Below are 20,318 nucleotides of genomic sequence, written 5' to 3'. Positions count from 1 at the left end.
GTATCTGGATGATATACTGATTTTCTCACCCAATCTAACCGAACATCGGAAACATGTGAAGTTCGTTTTAAGAAAATTGAGGCAGAACTCGTTGTATGCGAAGTTAGAGAAATGCCTCTTTGAAGTCACTAAGGTCCCTTTTTTGGGATATATCATTTCCACTTCAGGTCTCTCCATGGATCCTGAAAAAGTATCTGCTGTATTGGAGTGGCCTCAACCTGTAGGATTGAAGGCACTCCAAAGATTTCTTGGCTTCGCCAATTACTACAGGAAGTTCATCAAAGGGTTTTCTTCTGTAGTTATCACCCCTCAACAACCTTACCAAGAAGGGAGCTGACACCTACCATTGGAAAGTAGAGGCACAGTCTGCCTTCGCTACGTTGAAAAAGTTATTTTGTTCTGCTCCCATTTTGAGACACAAGTGGATGTCACCTTCCCCTTCATTGTTGAGGTGGATGCATCGGAGATTGGGGTTGGGGCTGTGCTGTCTCAATGCTCTGGCCTTCAAGGCAAACTACATTCCTGTGCCTTCTTTTCTCGTAGGTTCTCTCCAGCCGAAAGGAACTACGAGATTGGCAATAGGGAGCTCTTGGCCATTAAGTTAGCCTTTGAGGAATGGCGCCATTGGCTGGAAGGGGCAGAACATACGATCACGGTCTACACTGATCATAAAAATTTGGAGTACATCAAAGGGGCTAAAAGACTTAGCCCCCGACAGGCTCACTGGTCCTTGTTCTTTCCAAGGTTCAGATTTATCATTACGTATACACCGGGAAGTAAGAATGTCACAGCAGATGCATTATCTAGGTGTTTTGAGCCCGAGACAGTTCTGCCATCAACCCATGAGACCATCTTACCTCAAAGACTGGTGGTAGCAGCCATGGAGACCTGGGAAGACTGGGCACTTACACTAGGGCCTTACCAGCCCATTAGAATGCAGGTCATTCCGGGGCTGCTCGAACTCAGGACCTACTGGCCAGACGTGTATGGGGGCCTTCGTTGGCTCTTGATTGCAAAGAGTTTGTGAGAGAGTGCTCTGTGTGTGCCAGAAATAAGCCCTCTCGTCAAGCACCAGTAGGTACGCTACAACCCTTACCGGTGCCAAATGAACCAGGGACTCACTTGTCTATGGACTTTGTAGGAGAACTCCCCCGGTCTGAGGGCAAGTCAGTCATCTGGGTGGTAGTTGATAGGTTCAGTAAAATGGCTAATTTTGTCCCTCTGAAGGGACTCCCCTTGGCCCAGGAATTGGCTGATCCTCCAGCACATTTTCCGGCTGCATGGCATTCCGGAGAATGTGGTGTCAGATAGGGGAGTCCAGTTTGTGTCTAAATTCTGGAGAGCCTTTTGCCACCAGCTCGGTATGGACTTGTCATTTTCATCAGGCTACCACCCACAGACCAATGGGGAGACCGAAAGAGTTAACCAGTCCTTGGAGCAATTACTTAGGTGTTATGTGGCAGATGCGCAGTCAGATTGGGTAAAGTTCCTGCCATTTGCAGAATTTGCGCATAATAATCTGAAGAGTTCCTCTTCAGGTTTTTCTCCTTTCCAGGTGATTTTGGGGAGATCTCCCAAATTCTCTCCTATACCAGTGGCATCTTCCCCTTTTCCGGCTCTAGAGGGTTGGCAAAGGGCATTGAAGGAAATTTGGGTGCTTGTAAAAAGGAATCTGGGAAAAGCCTTACAGACGCAGAAAAAACAGGCAGATAAAAGGCAGTCTGTTGAGTGGAAGTTTTCCCCAGGAGACATGGTGTGGGTGTCTACTCGGCATCTAGCGTTAAAGCAACCATCACCTAAGTTGGGACCCAGATTTGTAGGCCCATATCCTGTATCCAGAAAGATTAATGACGCGACATATGTGATTGATCTCCCAGCCAGCATGAGAGGTGTGAGATCATTTCATGTTTCTTTGTTGAAGCCTGCTGTGCATGTGGATTCCTCTCCCCCCCCCCCCCCCCCCCCCCTGTGATGATTGATGACCAACCTGAGTATGAGATCAAGAAGATTTTAGATTCTCGATTAGTGCAGAATTCTGTGCAGTACCTGGTCCATTGGAAGGGGTATGGCCTGGAAGAGAGAACTGAGGATCTAAAGAGAGAGCTTCATGAGTTATACCCTGAAAAGCCGTGTAAGAAGTGTCCGGGGTCCACTCCTCAGGGGGGAGTACTGTAATAGATAGCGGAGATGCCGCCACAGCGGTGAGCGGCATGGCTGCCGTCTCCACTTCTCAGCCGGCGGCCTCTGCCGCGCAATTGCATGGTGGAGTTTTGCCTGGTCCTTCAGTTGCACATAGACTGAGGGCTATGCGCGTGCCAGGCAACAGGACCTTTATGCGAATAGAAGGGGAGTCAGCTGATCGGCCGGTCAGCTAACTCCAGCAGTGCTCCTGATTGGCTGAGTAACTGGGGCGGCGCTGTGGGGCGCTCTCAGTATGTATAGTACCTGCATGTCAGTAGCTCCTCGTCTGCTGTTGCAAATGCTACGTGTCAGCACTCAGACCTTAGTCAGATCCCAAAGTGTGCTAGAACCAGCAGGAGCTGGGGATCCACACTTAGTCATATTCTGTTGATAGCTAAAGTACTAATTGAATTGTATTATTTGTTATGACCTTCTGCTAACCTTGACTACTCTTGTGCTTACTGATTCTGTGTTTCTGCCTATCTGATCCTGTTGCCGACTCAGCCTGAACACTACTCTGATTTAGCCTTCTGTCTTTGTACCGTATCTGTCCGTTTGTTGCTGAATCTGCTTGTCTGACTCTCCTGCCCTCACCATTGAGCCTAGTCCCTGGTGAGGAATTCTCTGTACCAGTGAGCCTAGTCCTTGGTGAGGAATTCTCTGTACAGCTTAATCACCTGCTCCTCAGGGGACCAGTAGCTGCAGTACAGTCTGAATCACCTGCTCCTCAGGTGACCAGTAGCTGCAGTACAGTTTGAATCACCTGCTCCTCAGGTGTCCAGTAGCTGCAGTTCAGTCTTAATCACCTGCTCCTCAGGTGACCAGTAGCTGCAGTACAGTCTGAAGCACCCGCTCCTCGGGTGATCTGTATACGTTGTCTTACTGTGCACCACCCGCTCCTCGGTGAACTGATTACTAGTTCATCTGCATCTCCGGCTTGCTGGAATGCTGATCCTTGTGTTCTATAGAGATATCTCCCTCTACTAGCTCCTCTGGGAAGTTGGTATCTCTATCTGTATTACTGTTGCACCAAACACATATCTTTACATCAGGTTGTCCTGTGTCTCGCTATACTCACATTATTGGTGATTCTGCAGATCACTACATAATCAGGTATAGCATCTGTATTATTGGTGATACTGCAGATCACCAATAATCAGAAAATCTGTTCTTGCTGACACCAATAGTTACAGATAGGTAGGTTTCCCCAGTATAGGTTAGATAGGTAGGTTTCCGCTGTATAGGTTAGATAGGTAGGTGTCTGCAGTATAAGTTAGATACAGTGGTATGCAAAAGTTTGGGCAACCTTGTTAACCGTCATGATTTTCCTGTATAAATCGTTGGTTGTTGCAATAAAAAAGTCAGTTAAATGCATCATATAGGAGACACACACAATGATATTTGAGAAGTGAAATTAAGTTTATTGGATTTATAGAAAGTATGCAATAATTGTTTAAACCAAATTAGGCAGGTGCATAAATTTGGGTACCACAAAAAAGAAATGAAATCAATATTTAGTAGATCCTCCTTTGCAGAAATGACAGCCTCTAAACACTTCCTATACGTCTCAATGAGAGTCTGGATTCTGGTTGAAGGTATTTTAGACCATTCCTGTTTACAAAAAATCTCCAGTTCATTCAGGTTTGATGGCTTCCGAGCATGGACAGCTCTCTTTTAGAGATGGCTCACACCTCCGATTTTAGGTACGCAAACCTCTAACGCAAACTTCCGCAAAAGTTCGGGTTCACGCAAACTTTGTGAATCACAATAGACTTCAATGGGGAGGTAAACTTTGAAAACTACAAACATTTATGCTGGCCACAAAAGTGATGGAAAAGATGTTTCAAGGGGTCTAACACCTGGAGGGGGGCATGGCAGATTGGGATACATGCCAAAGTCCCGGGGAAAAATCATGATTTCACGCACAGCAGCGTTTTAAAGAAAAATCCAAGGTCCCCCCAAAATAAAGATCTGCTTACATGGGCCTTCCTCCAGTCCGTGGCAGTCGTCTTGTGCCCTCGCCGCAGCTCTCGAGGCTCCCGGTCTTCTCCGCTGCAGAACCCGACCTCGCCAGGTCGGGTTCCGGGTCGGCGTCTTCTGCGCTCCATGGCGCAGGTCACGTGGGCCAGCCAATGTCATCAGGATGGTACTGTGACTGCGCAGTACCATCCTAGTGATGTCGGCTGGACCACGTGACCCATGCGGTGGAGCACAGAAGTCGCCAACCTGGAACCCGACCTGGCAAGGTAGGGTTCTGCAGCGGAGAAGACCGGGAGCCTCGAGAGCTGCGGCGAGGGCACAAGACGGCTGCCACGGGCTGGAGGAAGTGGATCTTTTTTTGGGGGGGACCTTAGACACTCTTCAAGGGCAGAAATCACATAAATTGGAGGCATAAAGTGCTTTAAAACATCTTGCATGTGTATACATCAATCAGGGAGTGTAATTAGAGTACTGCTTCACACTGACACACCAAACTCACTGAGTAACGCACCGCAAACAGCTGTTTGTGCAGTGACGGCTGTGCTGGACTGGTGCGCACCGTGGCCAGAGTGTAGGCCGTGGCGTTTTTCAAGCCCATATGGTCGCCGGGCTGTGGTAGCTAAATGGTAGAACAACAGTGACTGTCCAGCTGATCGAATTTGGTCTGTCCACAATGAAGCAACGACCTTATTATCTTGGGTGTGCCCCCCAACACTTTCATATAGCCGGGGATCATTGCTTCATTGTGATATGCAAGCCCCTTCACCGCGGCAAGGTAACGATCACGAAGGGGAATTTACATATGTACATGCCTTTTGTTTTGTTGTTGCAGCCGCAGTGCAGACAGAAAAAATAGGCAGGCATGTACACGCACCAGAAAAAATTGTTATTGTTTTTATTAGCGGGGGCTGCTAGCAGCAGCCTTAAAGGGAACCAGAGATGATCTAAAGAAAAGATTTAATACATACCCGGGGCTTCCTCCAGCCCCATACACATGGATCGCTCCCACACCGCCGTCCACCGATGCCCGCAACTACGAGAAGCGGCACCCGTCACTGACGTCATCGGAGCCAGGCTACGCAGGAGAAGTGCACCCTCTGTGTATCTCTCCAGTGGCTGCTGCAGAGATATGCAAAGAGCGCACTTCTCCTACGCTAGACTGTCTCCGACTGACGGAAGAGCGGGGAGCCGGTTCTCGTAGTTACAGGTAGCGGTGGACATCGCTGTGGGAGCGATCCGTGCATATGGGGCTGGAGGAAGCCCCTAGGTATGTATAAAATCTTTTCTTTAGATCATCTCTGGTTCTCTTTAAAAATTCAGGAATCCACCTGAAGTCGTGGTGGACCCTGTTGGTGGTGGCGGAGAAGGCAGTCAAGCGGCCTGCAGGTAGAGATGCTGTGTGGGGACTGGGGACTGACTTAGTCTTGGGGCGGGCAGTCACACGGTGTGCAGGCAGAGATGCTGTGTGCGGGGACTGACTTAGTCTTCTTGCGGGCAGTAGCCCTGCGGGATCCATGCCTCATTCATTTTGATAAAGGTGAGGTACTGAACACTTTTGTGACTTAGGCGACTTCTCTTCTCACTGACAATGCCTCCAGCTGCGCTGAAGGTCTGTTCTGACAGGACGCTTGAGGCAGGGCAAGCCAGAAGTTGCATGGCAAATTGTGACAGCTCTGGCCACAGGTCAAGCTTGTGCACCCAGTAGTCCAGGGGTACATCGCTGCTCAGACTGTCTACATCTGTAGTTAAGGCCAGGTAGTCGGCTACCTGCTGGCCGAGGCATTGGTGGAGGGTGGATCCAGAAGGACCAAGGCAAGGAGTTGGACTAGAGAATGCCCGCATGCCTGACATCACCATGAGATCGCTAGAGTGTCCTGTCCTTGCCTGCGTGGACATGGGAGAAGGATTACTGGCAGTGGCACCTTTATTCCGTTGTGCTGTGACATCACCCTTAAACGCACTGTAAAGCATAGTTGCCAGCTTTTTGTGGAAGTGCTGCATCCTTTCTGCCTTCTGGTGAGTTGGTAACATCTCCACCACTTTGCGCTTATACCGAGGGTCTAGTAGTGTTGCCACCAAGTACAGGTCATTCCCCTTGAGTTTTTTATACGGGGATCCCTCAACAGGCTGGACAGCATGAAAGATGCCATCTGAACAAATTTGGATGCAGACGTACTATCCATCTCCTCTTGCTCTTCCTCGGTGATGTCAGGTAAGTTCTCCTCCTCCACTAGCCACGAACAATACCACGGGAATGTTGAGCAGCACAAGACCCCTGCGACGCCAGCTGCTGTTGTTCTTCCGCCTTCTCCTCCTCAAAAAAAACACCTTCCTCATCTGACTCCTCTTCCCCACATGACTCTTCCTCCTCCTCCTCCGTCTTCTGTGCTGCCGCAGGTGTTGAGGAAACATCTGGTTCTGCTGATAATTGATCACACAACTCTTCCTCCTGTTCCTGTTCACGCTCCTCCACAGCTTGATCCACCACTCTACGCATGGCACACTCCAGGAAGAAAACATATGGGATCAAGTCGCTGATGGCACCTTCACTGTGACTCACCATGTTTGTCACCTCCTCAAACGGCCACATGAGCCTGCAGGCATTTTGCATAAGTGTCCAATACTTTGGCCAGAACAACCCCATCTCCCCAGAGCATGTCCTTTGACTGTAGTTGTAGAAATACTGTTTGATGGCTTTCTCCTGTTGTAGCAGGCAGTTGAACATCAGGAGCATTGAATTCCAGCAAATCAGGCTATCGCAAATCAAGCCCCTCACCGGCCAGTTGTTTCTCCGCTGAATATTGGCCAAGCATGCCATGGCCGTGTAGGACCGCCTGAAATGTCCACTCACCTTCCTGGACTGCTTCAGGATCAGGACGTCCTGTAAGCCTGGGTACTTACACACAAATCTCTCAATTATTAGATTCAGCACCATGTGCCATGCAGGGTACATATGTCAACTTTCCCAAATTCAAAGCCGAAACGAGATTGCTGCTGTTGTCACACACCATGTTGCCGATCTCCAGTTGGTGTGGGGTCAGCCACTGATCCACTTGTTTGTTCAGAGCAGCCAGGAGAGCTGCTCCAGTGTGACTCTCGGCTTTGAGGCAAGACTTTTTTTTTTTCTTAAGCGCAAACGCAGTCCCCCACTACCACAAATTATGCAGTTGAGTTTCCCGCATTTGGGGAAATCACAGGGGTCAACCCACCCGGAGTGCAATGGATGAGCCTCACCCTGGGAGAACCACCTTCATGATCAGGATGTCTCCCCTGCCAGGTAAGTATAACAAGACATGTTTAAGATGGCGTGACACCTTCATACCTGGCATGCAGCATAGGCCCTGGGGAGCTGGGGCTGTGTAGCTGGAGAGGAGATTGCAGCACCAGTAGAGTGGCACTGCCACTCAGCCAAGTAGGAGGAGGAGGATGACAGTGAAGAGGATGTAGCAGGAGGAGTAGGAGGAGAAGGAGAGGAGGTGGCAGTAGGCCTGCCTGCAAGCTGTGGAGGAGTCACAACTAGGTCCGCTGCAAAGCCACGTACTCCCTGCTTGCCAGCGGTCACCAGGTTGACCCAAATGGCTATGTAAGTAATGTACATGCCCCGACTATGCTTTGCAGACCAGGCATCCGTGGACAGATGGACCCTTGACCCAACGCTGTGAGCCAGAGATGACACCACTTGCCTTTCAACATCACAGTACAGATTGGGTATCGCCTTTTTTTAGAAATAATTGCCGTCTGGTATCTTCCACCGCAGTGTCCCAATTGCCACACATTTTTGGAAGGTCTCAGAGTCCACCAGCTTGTATGGTAACAGCTGGCGAACTAACAGTTCCGCCAAACCAGCTGTTAGACGCCGGGCAAGGGGGTGACTGGCAGACATTGGCTTCTTTCGCTCAAACATTTCCCTCACGGACACATGGCTGCTGCTGTGGGCAGAGGAGCAGGAACCGCTCAAGGTGAGAGGCGGAGTGAAGGATGGTAGCTGTAAAGGTGCAAGAGAGAAAGCTGCTGAAGAAGATAATGCACCTGATGGAGGAAGAGGAGAAGGAGGGTGGCTTTGCTTTTGTGTGCTGCTTTTCCTCAGGTGGTCATCCCATTGCAGTTTGTGCTTTCTCGTCATGTGCCTTGGTAAGGCACTTGTCCCTACACGGGTCTTGGCTTTTCCACGGCTCAATTTTTGGTGACAGAGAGTACAGATGGCATTGCTCTCATCTGAGGCAGAAACACAAAAAAAATTTCCACCCCACTGAGACCTGGGGTGATGGCACTGTGGTGGCGTCAGCAGATGACGCTGAAGGGCATGTTGGCTGGCTGTCCATAGGTGGCGATACATGCCGCCAGACACTGCCACCAGCTGTTTCTGACGACTAGCTCCACCTGCTTCTTTCAGCAACTCGTCTCCTCCTACTCCTCTCTGACTCCCCCTCTGAACTGTCCCCCTGTTCATCTCTTCTATTGGGAACCCCAGTGACATCCATGTTAGTATCATCATCAGTGTTGCTCAGATACCTCTTTTTATTATCCGGGTTGATCCGGATCCGGATAGTAAACTATCTGGATAAATTCGGATATCCAAATTTGAACCATTCGGAAATCTGAATAGATCCAGATATCTAAACACATTATCGGGTAAATCCGGGTATCCGGATTGAAAACCGGAAGTGGCCTTTAAATTGCTTCCAAAACATCTTTTATGGTAAATGATGCATGAAGCATCATGCTTTTTTTTTAAAAGAAAAACAGTAATTGTTTATGTGGGGAGTTATAATACAAAAAAAAAATAGCTGTATATTAACATCAGGAGGAGGTTCCAGACTGCGGTCGTGCAGCCCACATTGTGTCCAAAGTCCAACGCACAACTGGGACATCACAGTTTTCAGCCCAGACACCTCAAAAAAATTACACAGCAATTGTGTTTTGGTTTAAATGTAGGTGGTATCAGCACAGCAGCAGTGGCCTGTGGCACCCTTGCGGTGGGAGCAGCACAGGCAGCAGGAGCAGGGCAATGCAGTAGCAGCAGCAGGTGTAACGTGTGCCAGGAGCATGCTGGAGATTGTACCATGGCACATAGCATTGGTACCACGGCTGTAAAAAAATTGTGAACCAGGCTTAGTTAGTAATAGTTAACAATCAGGAGGAGCCAGGAGGTTGTGGTGGTAAAGGGTGGTAAGGCAGGCATAGTGATTCCCTTTGGCCAACAACAGGGAAAGACTCGCCCAACAGGGTCTGGCGGCATTTTTTTCTTGCACGGGAAGCGGCGGAGGGAGCAGAGAAGGCCACTGAGGACTGACTGCCTAAACAGGCCTCAGTGTCGGCAGGAGTGGCAGAGGGGGTTCTGGTGCTGATCCGAGTCTGGCCAGCGCCAGCTTGCTTTAGCATCTTGAACTTCTCATGCTCAACAAAATGTTTTTTGGACAGATGTGATGAAGCTGGAGGTGCCATACTTGGAGGCAGTGATGCTCGAATGTACCCAAATTCGATTAGAGTACATTCAAATTCAGGTCCGGGTCAAATTCAGGTTCGGCCGTGATCACGACCAGTAGAATTTGATTTGAATTCGGACCGTGATCGATAATTGAATTTGGGTTTTACCCCGAATTTGTGATCACAAATTCGGATGGCCTTAAAGCTACTTTTTTTTTTTAAAGGGAAATCACTATTAAATAGGTGTAATAAAAAAAAAAAGTGGAAAACTTTTTTCCTACATTTTTTGCTTACTCTTCTTCACCGTCTCCTTTTTCTTGTCTCCATGTTTTTCTTTACCTTTTCTTTTTCTCTTTTACCATCTTCTTTCTCATCACCATCATCTTCATCATCTTCTTCTTCACTGGCATCTGGTTCTTCTTCTTCTTCTGGGTCATCATCACTTGGTTTTTCATCTTCTTCTTCACCTGGTTCTTCTTCGTCTTCTTCTTCTTCATCATCGTCTGGTTCTTCTTTTTCTTCTTCATCATCTGGTTCTTCTTCTTCTTCATCATCATCTGGTTCTTCTTCATCATCTGGTTCTTTTTCTTCTTCATCATCACCTGGTTCTTCTTCACCTGGTTCTTCTTCTTCTTCACCTGGTTCTTCTTCTTCTTCTTCTTCACCTGGTTCTTCTTCTTCTTCTTCTTCACCTGGTTCTTCTTCTTTTTCTTCACCTGGTTCTTCTTCTTCTTGTATTTCTTCACCCGATTCTTCTTCTTCTCCTGGTTATTCTTCTTCTTCTTCTTCTTCTTCACCACCATCTTTTTTTTTCATATTCTTCCTTTTGTACCCAACTTAACTTTTTTTTCCTTACAGAATTGAACTGTTGTAAAATTTGTTCTTCAACAGCATAGCTAAATTTTCAGCGTAATAATAGCTAGTTACGAATGGCAGCAGCGCATAATTCTGCAGACCCTGGAGGTGGAAACACAGACAGCAGGAGGTGAAATGTGACAGCAGGAGGAGGAGTGACGTGTCGCAGCAGGTAATGTAACGGGCGATGGTACCTAGCATTGGTACCACGGCTGTAATAATAAACACCAACAGCAGGAGGTTCCGGACAGCAGTCATGAAGCCCACATTGTGTCCAATACACAACTGGGACAACACATTTTTCAACCCAGACACCTCAGTATTTTTTTTAAATGTAGCTATTGTAGTGACGTAATAGCTATGGCGCATGACAGCAGCGCATAAGTCTGTGGACCCTAGCGGTGGGAACACAGACAGCAGAAGGTTAAATACAGCAGCAGCAGGAGGAGGAGGAGGAGGAGGAGTGACATGTGGCAGCAGGCAGCGTAACGGGCCATGGTTCCTAGCGTTGGTACTGTAAGAAACACCATACAGCAGGAGGTTCCGGACAGCAGTCGTGAAGCCCACATTTTGTCCAATACACAACTGGGACAGCACAGTTTTCAACCCAGACACCTCAGTATTTTTTGTTTTTTTTAAAGTAGCTATTGTATTGGCGTAATAGCTATAGCACATGACAGCAGCAAATAAGTCTGTGGACCATAGCGGTGGGAAAACAGACAGCAGGAGGCTAAATACAGCAGGAGGAGGAGGAGTGAGGTGTGGCAGCAGGATATGTAGTAGGCCATGGCACTTAGCATTGGTACCACGGCTGTAATAAACCCCATACAGCAGGAGGTTCCGGACAGCAGTTGTGAAGCCCACATTGTGTCCAATACACAACTGGGACAGCACAGTTTACAACCCAGACACCTCAGAATAATTGTTTTTAATAAAAAATGTAGCTATTTAGTGGTGTAATAGCTAGTGGCGCATGGCAGCAGTGCATAATTCTGTGGACCCTGAAGGTGGGAACACAGACAGCAGGAGGTTAACTACAGCAGCAGGAGGAGGAGGAGTGATGTGTGGCAGCAGGCAATGTAGTAGGCCGTGGCACTTAGCGTTGGTACCACGGCTGTAATAAACACCATACAGCAGGATGCTCCGGATAGCAGTCGTGAAGCCCATATTGTGTCCAATACACAACTGGAACAGCACCGTTTTCAACCAGACACCTCAGTATTTTTTTAATGTAGCTATTGTATTGGCGTAATAGCTATGGCGCATGACAGCCGTGCATAAGTCTGTGGACCCTAGCGGTGGGAGCCCAGATAGCAGGTGGCTAAATACAGCAGGAGGAGGAGGAGTGACGTGTGGCAGCAGGCAATGTAGTAGGCCATGGCACTTAGCGTTGGTACCACGGCTGTAATAAACACCATACAGACGGAGGTTCCAGAAAGCAGTCGTGAAGCCCACATTGTGTCCAATACACAACTGGGACAGCACAGTTTACAACCCAGACACCTCAGAATATTTTTTTTTTAATTAATAAGGTAGCTATTTAGTATTGTAATAGCTAGTGGCGCATGGCAGCAGTGCATAGTTCTGTGGACCCTAGTGGTGGGAACACAGACAGCAGGAGGTTAAATACAGCAGCAGGAGGAGGAGTGACGTGTGACAGCAGGCAATGTACCACAGCTGTAATAAACACCATACACCAGGAGGTTCCAGAAAGCAGTCGTGAAGCCCACATTGTGTCCAATGCACAACTGGGAAAGCACAGGTTTCAACCCAGACACCTCAGTATTTTTTTTTTAATGTAGCTATTGTATTGGCGTAATAGCTATGGCGCATGACAACAGCGCATAATTCTGTGGACCCTAGTGGTTTGAACACAGCAGGAGGTTAAATACAGCAGCAGCAGGAGGAGGAGTGACGTGTGGCAGCAGGCAGTGTAACGGGCCATGGTCCCTAGCGTTGGTACCACGGCTGTAATAATAAACACCAACAGCAGGAGGTTCCAGACAGCAGTCGTGAAGCCCACATTATGTATAATACACAACTGGGACAGCACAGTTTTCAACCCAGACACCTCAGAATATTTTTTTGTTTTACACAAGAACAGAAATAGTATCTATTTTGAGGGTGTGTAAAATAGCTAGTGGCAGCCAGCAGTGCATAACGGAGTGGACCCTGGTGGTGGTGGTGGGAACACAGACAGGAGGTTTAATGCAGCAGCAGAAGGACATACATGGCAGCAGGTAGCCTAGGCCATGGCACCTAGCGGTGGTACCACAGCACCTAAAGAAAAACCAGGCCAAATGTGCAGGGGACTGAAGGTTGATGTTGTTCAAAAATAATTCCCAGGCACCTCATGTCCTCCTGTCACCGACAACAGGAAGATAAGACAATTACAGTGAGACCTGCGGATAAGGGAGGGGCAGTAGTGATCATGGACACCACCATGTATGAGGCGGACATTATGCGCCAATTATCAGATCAGTTGGTGTGTGAGTTAATTGCATCTGACCCGTTGCCAGCTATACGTGCTACTATTAAGAAAGTATTGGATGGGGCTTTAGAGAACCATATTATTGACATGGGTTTATACAAATACTTGAGTGTGGATTTTCCGATTACACCGAGTTTGTATATGCTCCTGAAGGTGCATAAGACCCTATACAATCCGCCGGGGAGACCAATAGTGGTGGGAGTTGGTTCAATATTTGTACCTATAGCTAAATTTATAGATGGTGTCTTACAACCCATTGTTAAGTTGGTCCCCTCCTATCTTAGAGATACTAAAATGTTCTTAGACAAGTTGCAGTCACTTGAGGTACCTGGCAACAAATTTTTTCTTGTCACTTTGGATGTCGAGAGTCTCTACACCTCCATCCCTCATGATGGGGGTGTAGAGACGATTGATTGGTACTTGATGATGTGTACAGATTTGACTTTGGGCCAACGTAAATTTATCATAGCCTTGCTGGAAATTGTTTTGCGCTGTAATTATTTTTATTTTAAGGGGGCGTACTACCTGCAGAGAAGGGGTACGGCGATGGGATCCAATGTGGCCCCATCCTATGCAAATTTATTTATGGGCCTATATGAAGAGGCATTTGTCTATACCAACAGTCTATTTCACCGCCATGTGATATGCTGGTGGCGTTTTATAGACAATGTATTTTGCATATGGAGGGGGCCACGGGGGTCCATTTCTGATTTTGTTTCACAATTACATACATGCTTCCCTTCTATTAGATTTACAGCGCATTCCGATCCAGTACAAATCCCTTTTCTGGATGTATTAGTTAAAGTTGAAGGTGGTGGATTGAAAACAGATTTGTTCGTTAAGGAAACAGATAGGAATTCTGCCCTACACTACAAGAGTTTCCACCCGAGGTCTACAAGGGAAAGTATTCCCCTTAGTCAGCTGACCCGGCAGACCACTATTGTTAATGATGAGACTTTGAGATCTGAGAGACGTGTAGAAATGGTACGTAAATTTAGAGCAAGGGGTTACCCCATCATTGTTTCCATCGAAGAGAGAAAGTCACTAGGGGGATGAGGGGAAAACGTATGCCGTTTGTCTGTACCTATAGTGTATGTAGTGATGCCATAGCCAACATTATCAGAAGACATTGGAAAATATTGAGCGATGGTCTTCCCAATGTTCAGGAATTTCGATACCCACCAATTATGCCCTTCAAAAGAGCTCCAACCCTACGGGATAAATTGTTTCATAAAAAGACAGAGGGAGGGACAATAACCAGGACAGGCATGTACCCTTGCTTAAATTGCCATATGTGTAATAGTGTTATAAAAGGCAATACATTTTACCATCCCACCCTAGGCACCCCTTTTTCCATACGGGGTTACTTTACGTGTGACTCTATGTATGCTGTTTACCTTTTAAAATGCCCATGTGGTCTGGCCTATGTAGGCATGACCACTCAGAAGGTTAAAGAGAGGATCAGTTCGCATAAAACTGCGATCAGGTCTAAAAACTGTAATCAGTCAGTGTCTGAACATTTCACTAGGCAGAGTCATGGGGTATCACAACTTAGAGTTGCAGTTATTGATGGAGTGCCCAACAATTGGAGAGGTAATAAAGAAAAAGAATTATTGCATAGAGAGGCATTTTGGATTTGTAAATTGGGTACAATGGGATCTGGAGTATTGAATAGGGATTACGATTTGAGATTTTGTATTTAGTGTTGTTGTCGTTATTTGATGTTGACATTTTATACATTTATATTCATTTCTCTAAGCTTTGCTCTTTTTGTTTTGTTTTTAGATTCTGGGGCTCAGCAATGGACTTCTGATGGCGGTAGGTTTTTACTTTTTATCTTGTGCAAGAGTACTGTTATTTTGCACCTACTGATCTTTTATAGTCCTTAGTGCCATTTGGGTTCATACTGTTTGGCCTGAGGTTTATGACTTATTAATAAGTCATATGGTTGTGAGGGTGCCTATTATTTATTTGTATTTTTTCAGTACTGTTTTGGTTGCCTTGGTGACTGCTCCACCCAGTGCATCCTCACTGGTTGCTTTTCTGCCGTTCCAGTGATGTCATGGCGCTTGTGGGACGTTTTAGTTAACACCGGTGCCATTTGCTCTATGTTATCGCGAGATTACGCGTGGGACGCGTCTCTATGGACGCATGTATCGTGTCTCTATGCACGCCTGTGATGCGGCGTGATTGTCGCACTGGCGTGATGCTTGCACTGTCTAATGACGCGTATTGCGGAAATTGAAACGCATGGACCCAGCGGCGAATGAGAGCAGAGGAGGGGCGGCGGCTGCAGCGGTGAGGTAGGTGGTGGGTGTTGACAGTCCCATCAGGCATACTTATGCATAAGCTGTTATCTGTGTATCAGTTGCCCATCAGGTCCGTCTCTTAGCCCCACCCACACTTTGTTGTTTGATTGGTTAACACTCAGTGGGGCAGGTATTTAACCTCCTTGCCGGTTATCCCGTGCTCAGCTCGGGGTAACATGTGCAGGAGGATTTCTCAGGCCCCACTGGGCCGATTTGCATAATTTTTTTTCCTACATGCAGCTAGCACTTTGCTAGCTGCGTGCGGTACGCGATCACCGCCGCTACCCGCCGATTCGCCGCTACCCGTCGCGCCGAGCCGCCCCCCCCCCCCCAGACCCCTGCGCAGCCTGGCCAATCAGTGCCAGGCAGCGCTTAGGGGTGGATCGGGATTCCCTCTGACGTCCCGACGTCCATGACGACCATGGAACCGGGCCATGGCGACCGGGGAAGCCCTGCAGGAAATCCCGTTCTGAACGGGATTGCCTGCTTACTCTGATCGTCAGAGGTGATCGGAGTGGGTGGGGGGAGAAAAAAAAGTGCTGTGCTGCCTCCTTGCCGATGGGAATTGGACCAGCAAGGAGTTTAAAGAACTGCACGTGTGTTTGTACTTTGTATTATGGCTATTGCAATTTGGGAAAGAGCATTGTGCTCGAAACAGCGGCCTGTCATTGCAGCCTTCACCATAAAAGAGCTTTGAAATACATTGTGGTGATGCCGACTCATTCCTTGATGCTACTGACTGTACTCCTGGGGACACAGTAGTAGGAGTCCAGGCACGCCGACTTATCCAGAGGGTGCTCCTTCAGCTTTATGTGTTTTCTTTCTTGGAGGCAAACTCGGTGAAAGATATAGGCTCTGTTGCGTGTTAAGTGAAGTAGGAAGACGGAGGCCTAGTTGTTTGAGGAACATGGGTACATCGTCCAGATCTGAAACTGAAAAGCGTGCGCCATTTCTATTAACAGATAGGGATGGTCGGAATGCCAATTTCCGATTCCGCGATAAATCCGCATTCTGTCATGTACCAATTACCGATTCCGCTACCAATTTCCGCATTCCAATGCGGAATTTCCGCCGGAAAACGCGGAAATTCCACCCGACTTTAACATCGATTTTCTCAAAAACTATAAGGTCTTTTTGAAAACCTTTTTTTGCATCTTGTTCAGAAGATTCTGTTTAATAAACCCTGAAAATTTGGTGTTTCTAGGACTTACGGGGGCTTTGCTATTAACCGCTAAATTCGGTGGATTTTTACTGTAATGTAAAATGCAGAAAATAGGCAGATGCAGGGTTTATTAAACAGAATCTTCTGAACAAGATGCAAAAAAAAGTTTTGAAAAAGACCTTATAGTTTTTGAGAAAATCGATGTTAAAGTCGGGCGGAATTTCCGCGATTTCCGGTGGAAATTTCCCATATTTCCGGCGGAAATCCGCCTACGGCACTAGCATTACCGATTTACGCATTCCGATGCGGAAATGCAATTTCCGATCGGAATTTCGGAAATTGCATTTCCGCGGAATCCGAATGAGCATCCCTATTAACAGATAGACGAAAGGGGAATCCCCATTGGTATTGGATTTTAGCATCCCTCAGGAGTTGAGTGATTGTAGAGTTGAGCCGAAATTTTCGTAATTTCGCATTACTAAAATTACGCATGCGAAATTTGCGATTACGATGCGAAATTACGGTAGCGTAATTGCCATTAAAATCGTAATTGAAAATACCGTAAGCGTAATTTTCAACGCGTAATTTCGCGTTTCGTTCATGCCGTAATTTCGCATTAAACGCTACCGTAATTTCGCGTTAAACCGTAATGCTCCGTATAATATAAAATAGCCCAAATTGCAAAGCCCCCTTAAATGCTAAGAGCCTCAAATTTGGAGAATATATTAAGGAGATCAGGAGGAATAAGAGGAAACATTTTTTTTTTCAAAAAGACCTTATAGTTTTTGAGAAAATCGATGTTAAAGTTTCAAAGGAAAAATGTAAACATTTAAAAACCCGCCGACTTTAACGGTTAATAGCAAAGCCTGCTTAAAGTTTAGGAACACCAAATTCCCAGGGTATATTAAGGGGATCAGTGGGAATAAGAGGAAAAAATTTTTTTTCAAAAAGACCTTATAGTTTTTGAGAAAATCGATTTTTAAGTTTCAAGGGCGAAAATGTCTTTTAAATGCAGAAAATGTCAGGTTTTTTTGCACAGGTAACAATAGTGTATTATTTTCATAGATTCCCCCAAGTGGGAAGAGTTTTACTTACTTCGTTCTGAGAGTGGGAAATATAAAAAAAAAACGACGTGGGGTCCCTGCTCCCAGACCTCTTTAACCCCTTGTCCCCCATGCAGGCTGGGATAGCCAGAATGCGGAGCACCGGCCGCGTGGGGCTCCGCACCCTGACTATACCAGCCCGCATGGTCCATGGATTGGGGGGTCTCAGAAGGGGAGGGGCAGCCAAGCTTTCCCCTCCCCCTCCGAGCCCTTGTCCAATCCAACGACAAGGGGCTCTTCTCCACCTCCGATGGGCGGTGGAGGTGGAGGCCGCGATTTCCTGGGGGGGAGGTTCATGGTGGAATCTGGGAGTCCCCTTTAAAAAAGGGGTCCCCCAGATGCCCACCCCCCCTCCCAGGAGAAATGAGTATAGAGGTACTTGTACCCCTTACCCATTTCCTTTAAGAGTTAAAAGTAAATAAACACACAAACACTTAGAAAAAGTATTTTAATTGAACAAAAAACATAACCACGAAAAAAGTCCTTTAATATTCTTAATTAACCATTAATACTTACCTGTCCCTTTAAATAAATGATCCCACGCAATATCCTCGGAAATGTTCTATCAGTTACAATGTAACAAAGTTATTACAATGTAACAACTTTGTTACATTGTAACTACGCTGCACCCGACGTCACTCACCGCCGCCGCCGCCGCCGCGTCTGTGCTGCAGGTAGTGTTGGGCGAACATCTAGATGTTCGGGTTCGGGCCGAACAGGCCGAACATGGCCGCGATGTTCGGGTGTTCGACCCGAACTCCGAACATAATGGAAGTCAATGGGGACCCGAACTTTTGTGCTTTGTAAAGCCTCCTTACATGCTACATACCCCAAATTTACAGGGTATGTGCACCTTGGGAGTGGGTACAAGAGGAAAAATTTAGCAAAAAGAGCTTATAGTTTTTGAGAAAATCGATTTTAAAGTTTCAAAGGGAAAACTGTCTTTTAAATGCGGGAAATGTCTGTTTTCTTTGCACAGGTAACATGCTTTTTGTCGGCATGCAGTCATAAATGTAATACATATAAGAGGTTCCAGGAAAAGGGACCAGTAACGCTAACCCAGCAGCAGCACACGTGATGGAACAGGAGGAGGGTGGCGCAGGAGGAGAAGGCCACGCTTTGTGAGACACAACAACCCAGGCCTTGCATGAGGACAAGAAGCGTGCGGATAGCATGCTTTGTACCGCCATGCAGTCATAAATGTAATAAAGATAAGTGGTTCAATAAACAGGGACCACGCGGCAACGCTAACCCAGCAGCAGCAGACGTGATGGAACAGGAGGAGGCGCAGGAGGAGAAGGCAATGCTTTGTGAGACACAACAACCCAGGCCTTGCATGAGGACAAGAAGCGTGCGGATAGCATGCTTTGTACCGCCATGCAGTCATAAATGTAATAAAGATAAGTGGTTCAAAAAACAGGGACCACGCGGCAACGCTAACCCAGCAGCAGCAGACGTGATGGAACTGGAGGAGGCGCAGGAGGAGAAGGCCACGCTTTGTGAGACACAACAACCCAGGCCTTGCATGAGGACAAGAAGCGTGCGGATAGCATGCTTTGTACCGCCATGCAGTCATAAATGTAATAAAGATAAGTGGTTCAATAAACAGGGACCACGCGGCAACGCTAACCCAGCAGCAGCAGACGTGATGGAACAGGAGGAGGCGCAGGAGGAGAAGGCCACGCTTTGTGAGACACAACAACCCAGGCCTTGCATGAGGACAAGAAGCGTGCGGATAGCATGCTTTGTACCGCCATGCAGTCATAAATGTAATAAAGATAAGTGGTTCAATAAACAGGGACCACGCGGCAACGCTAACCCAGCAGCAGCAGACGTGATGGAACAGGAGGAGGCGCAGGAGGAGAAGGCCACGCGAACCACGTGACCCGTTCGGCCAATCACAGCGCTAGCCGAACGTTCGGGGAACGTTCGGCCATGCGCTCTTAGTTCGGCCATGTGGCCGAACGGTTTGGCCGAGCACCGTCAGGTGTTCGGCCGAACTCGAACATCACCCGAACAGGGTGATGTTCTGCAGAACCCAAACAGTGGCGAACACTGTTCGCCCAACACTAGCTGCAGGACCCGACAGAACTCTTAGCTATAGCTCAGAGCTCTCTAAGCATCTTTGTATTTGGGCTCCAAGGAGCCCCATTGGTCCTTAGCAGACCAATGGGGTTCCTTCTGATTTAAAGGAACCCCATTGGTCTGCTAAGGACCAATGGGGCTCCTTGGAGCCCAAATACAAAGATGCTTAGAGAGCTCTGAGCTATAGCTCAGAGCTCTGTCGGGTCCTGCAGCACAGACGCGGCGGCGGCGGCGGTGAGTGACGTCGGGTGCGGCGTAGTTACAATGTAACAAAGTTGTTACATTGTAATAACTTTGTTACATTGTAACTGATAGAACATTTCCGAGGATATTGCGAGGGATCATTTATTTAAAGGGACAGGTAAGTATTAATGGTTAATTAAGAATATTAAAGGACTTTTTTCGTGGTTATGTTTTTTGTTCAATTAAAATACTTTTTCTAAGTGTCTGTGTGTTTATTTACTTTAACTCTTAAAGGAAATGGGTAAGGGGTACAAGTACCTCTATACTCATTTCTCCTGGGAGGGGGGGTGGGCATCTGGGGGACCCCTTTTTAAAGGGGACTCCCAGATTCCACCATGAACCTCCCCCCCAGGAAATCGCGGCCTCCACCTCCACCGCCCATCGGAGGTGGAGAAGAGCCCCTTGTCCTTGGATTGGACAAGGGCTCGGAGGGGGAGGGGAAAGCTTGGCTGGCCCTCCCCTTCCGAGACCCCCCAATCCAT

The 20,318-nt window shown here is 47.4% G+C and overlaps 1 protein-coding gene and 1 non-coding gene across 2 annotated transcripts in view; both read right to left on the bottom strand.

Moving 5' to 3' along the window:
• The window catches only part of LOC137504551 (vomeronasal type-2 receptor 26-like), a 67,960-nt gene extending 57,569 nt beyond the window's left edge, over positions 1-10,391 (bottom strand). Inside the window, exon 1 of the mRNA XM_068233132.1 lies at positions 10,254-10,391. Within this exon, the coding sequence (XP_068089233.1) occupies positions 10,254-10,391 (138 nt within the window). The remainder of the gene's footprint in view (positions 1-10,253) is intronic.
• Positions 7,288-7,446, bottom strand: LOC137505525 (U1 spliceosomal RNA). The gene has a single exon (XR_011020135.1). It is a non-coding gene; the product is annotated as a U1 spliceosomal RNA (small nuclear RNA).
• Positions 10,392-20,318: the final 9,927 nt, after the last annotated feature.

The sequence above is a fragment of the Hyperolius riggenbachi genome, chromosome 4, assembly GCF_040937935.1.
Source record: "Hyperolius riggenbachi isolate aHypRig1 chromosome 4, aHypRig1.pri, whole genome shotgun sequence".
In the NCBI taxonomy this organism is placed as follows: Eukaryota; Metazoa; Chordata; class Amphibia; order Anura; family Hyperoliidae; genus Hyperolius; species Hyperolius riggenbachi.
The sequence above is the reverse complement of the archived record's forward strand: the minus strand, read 5'-3'. Positions and strand labels throughout refer to the sequence as shown.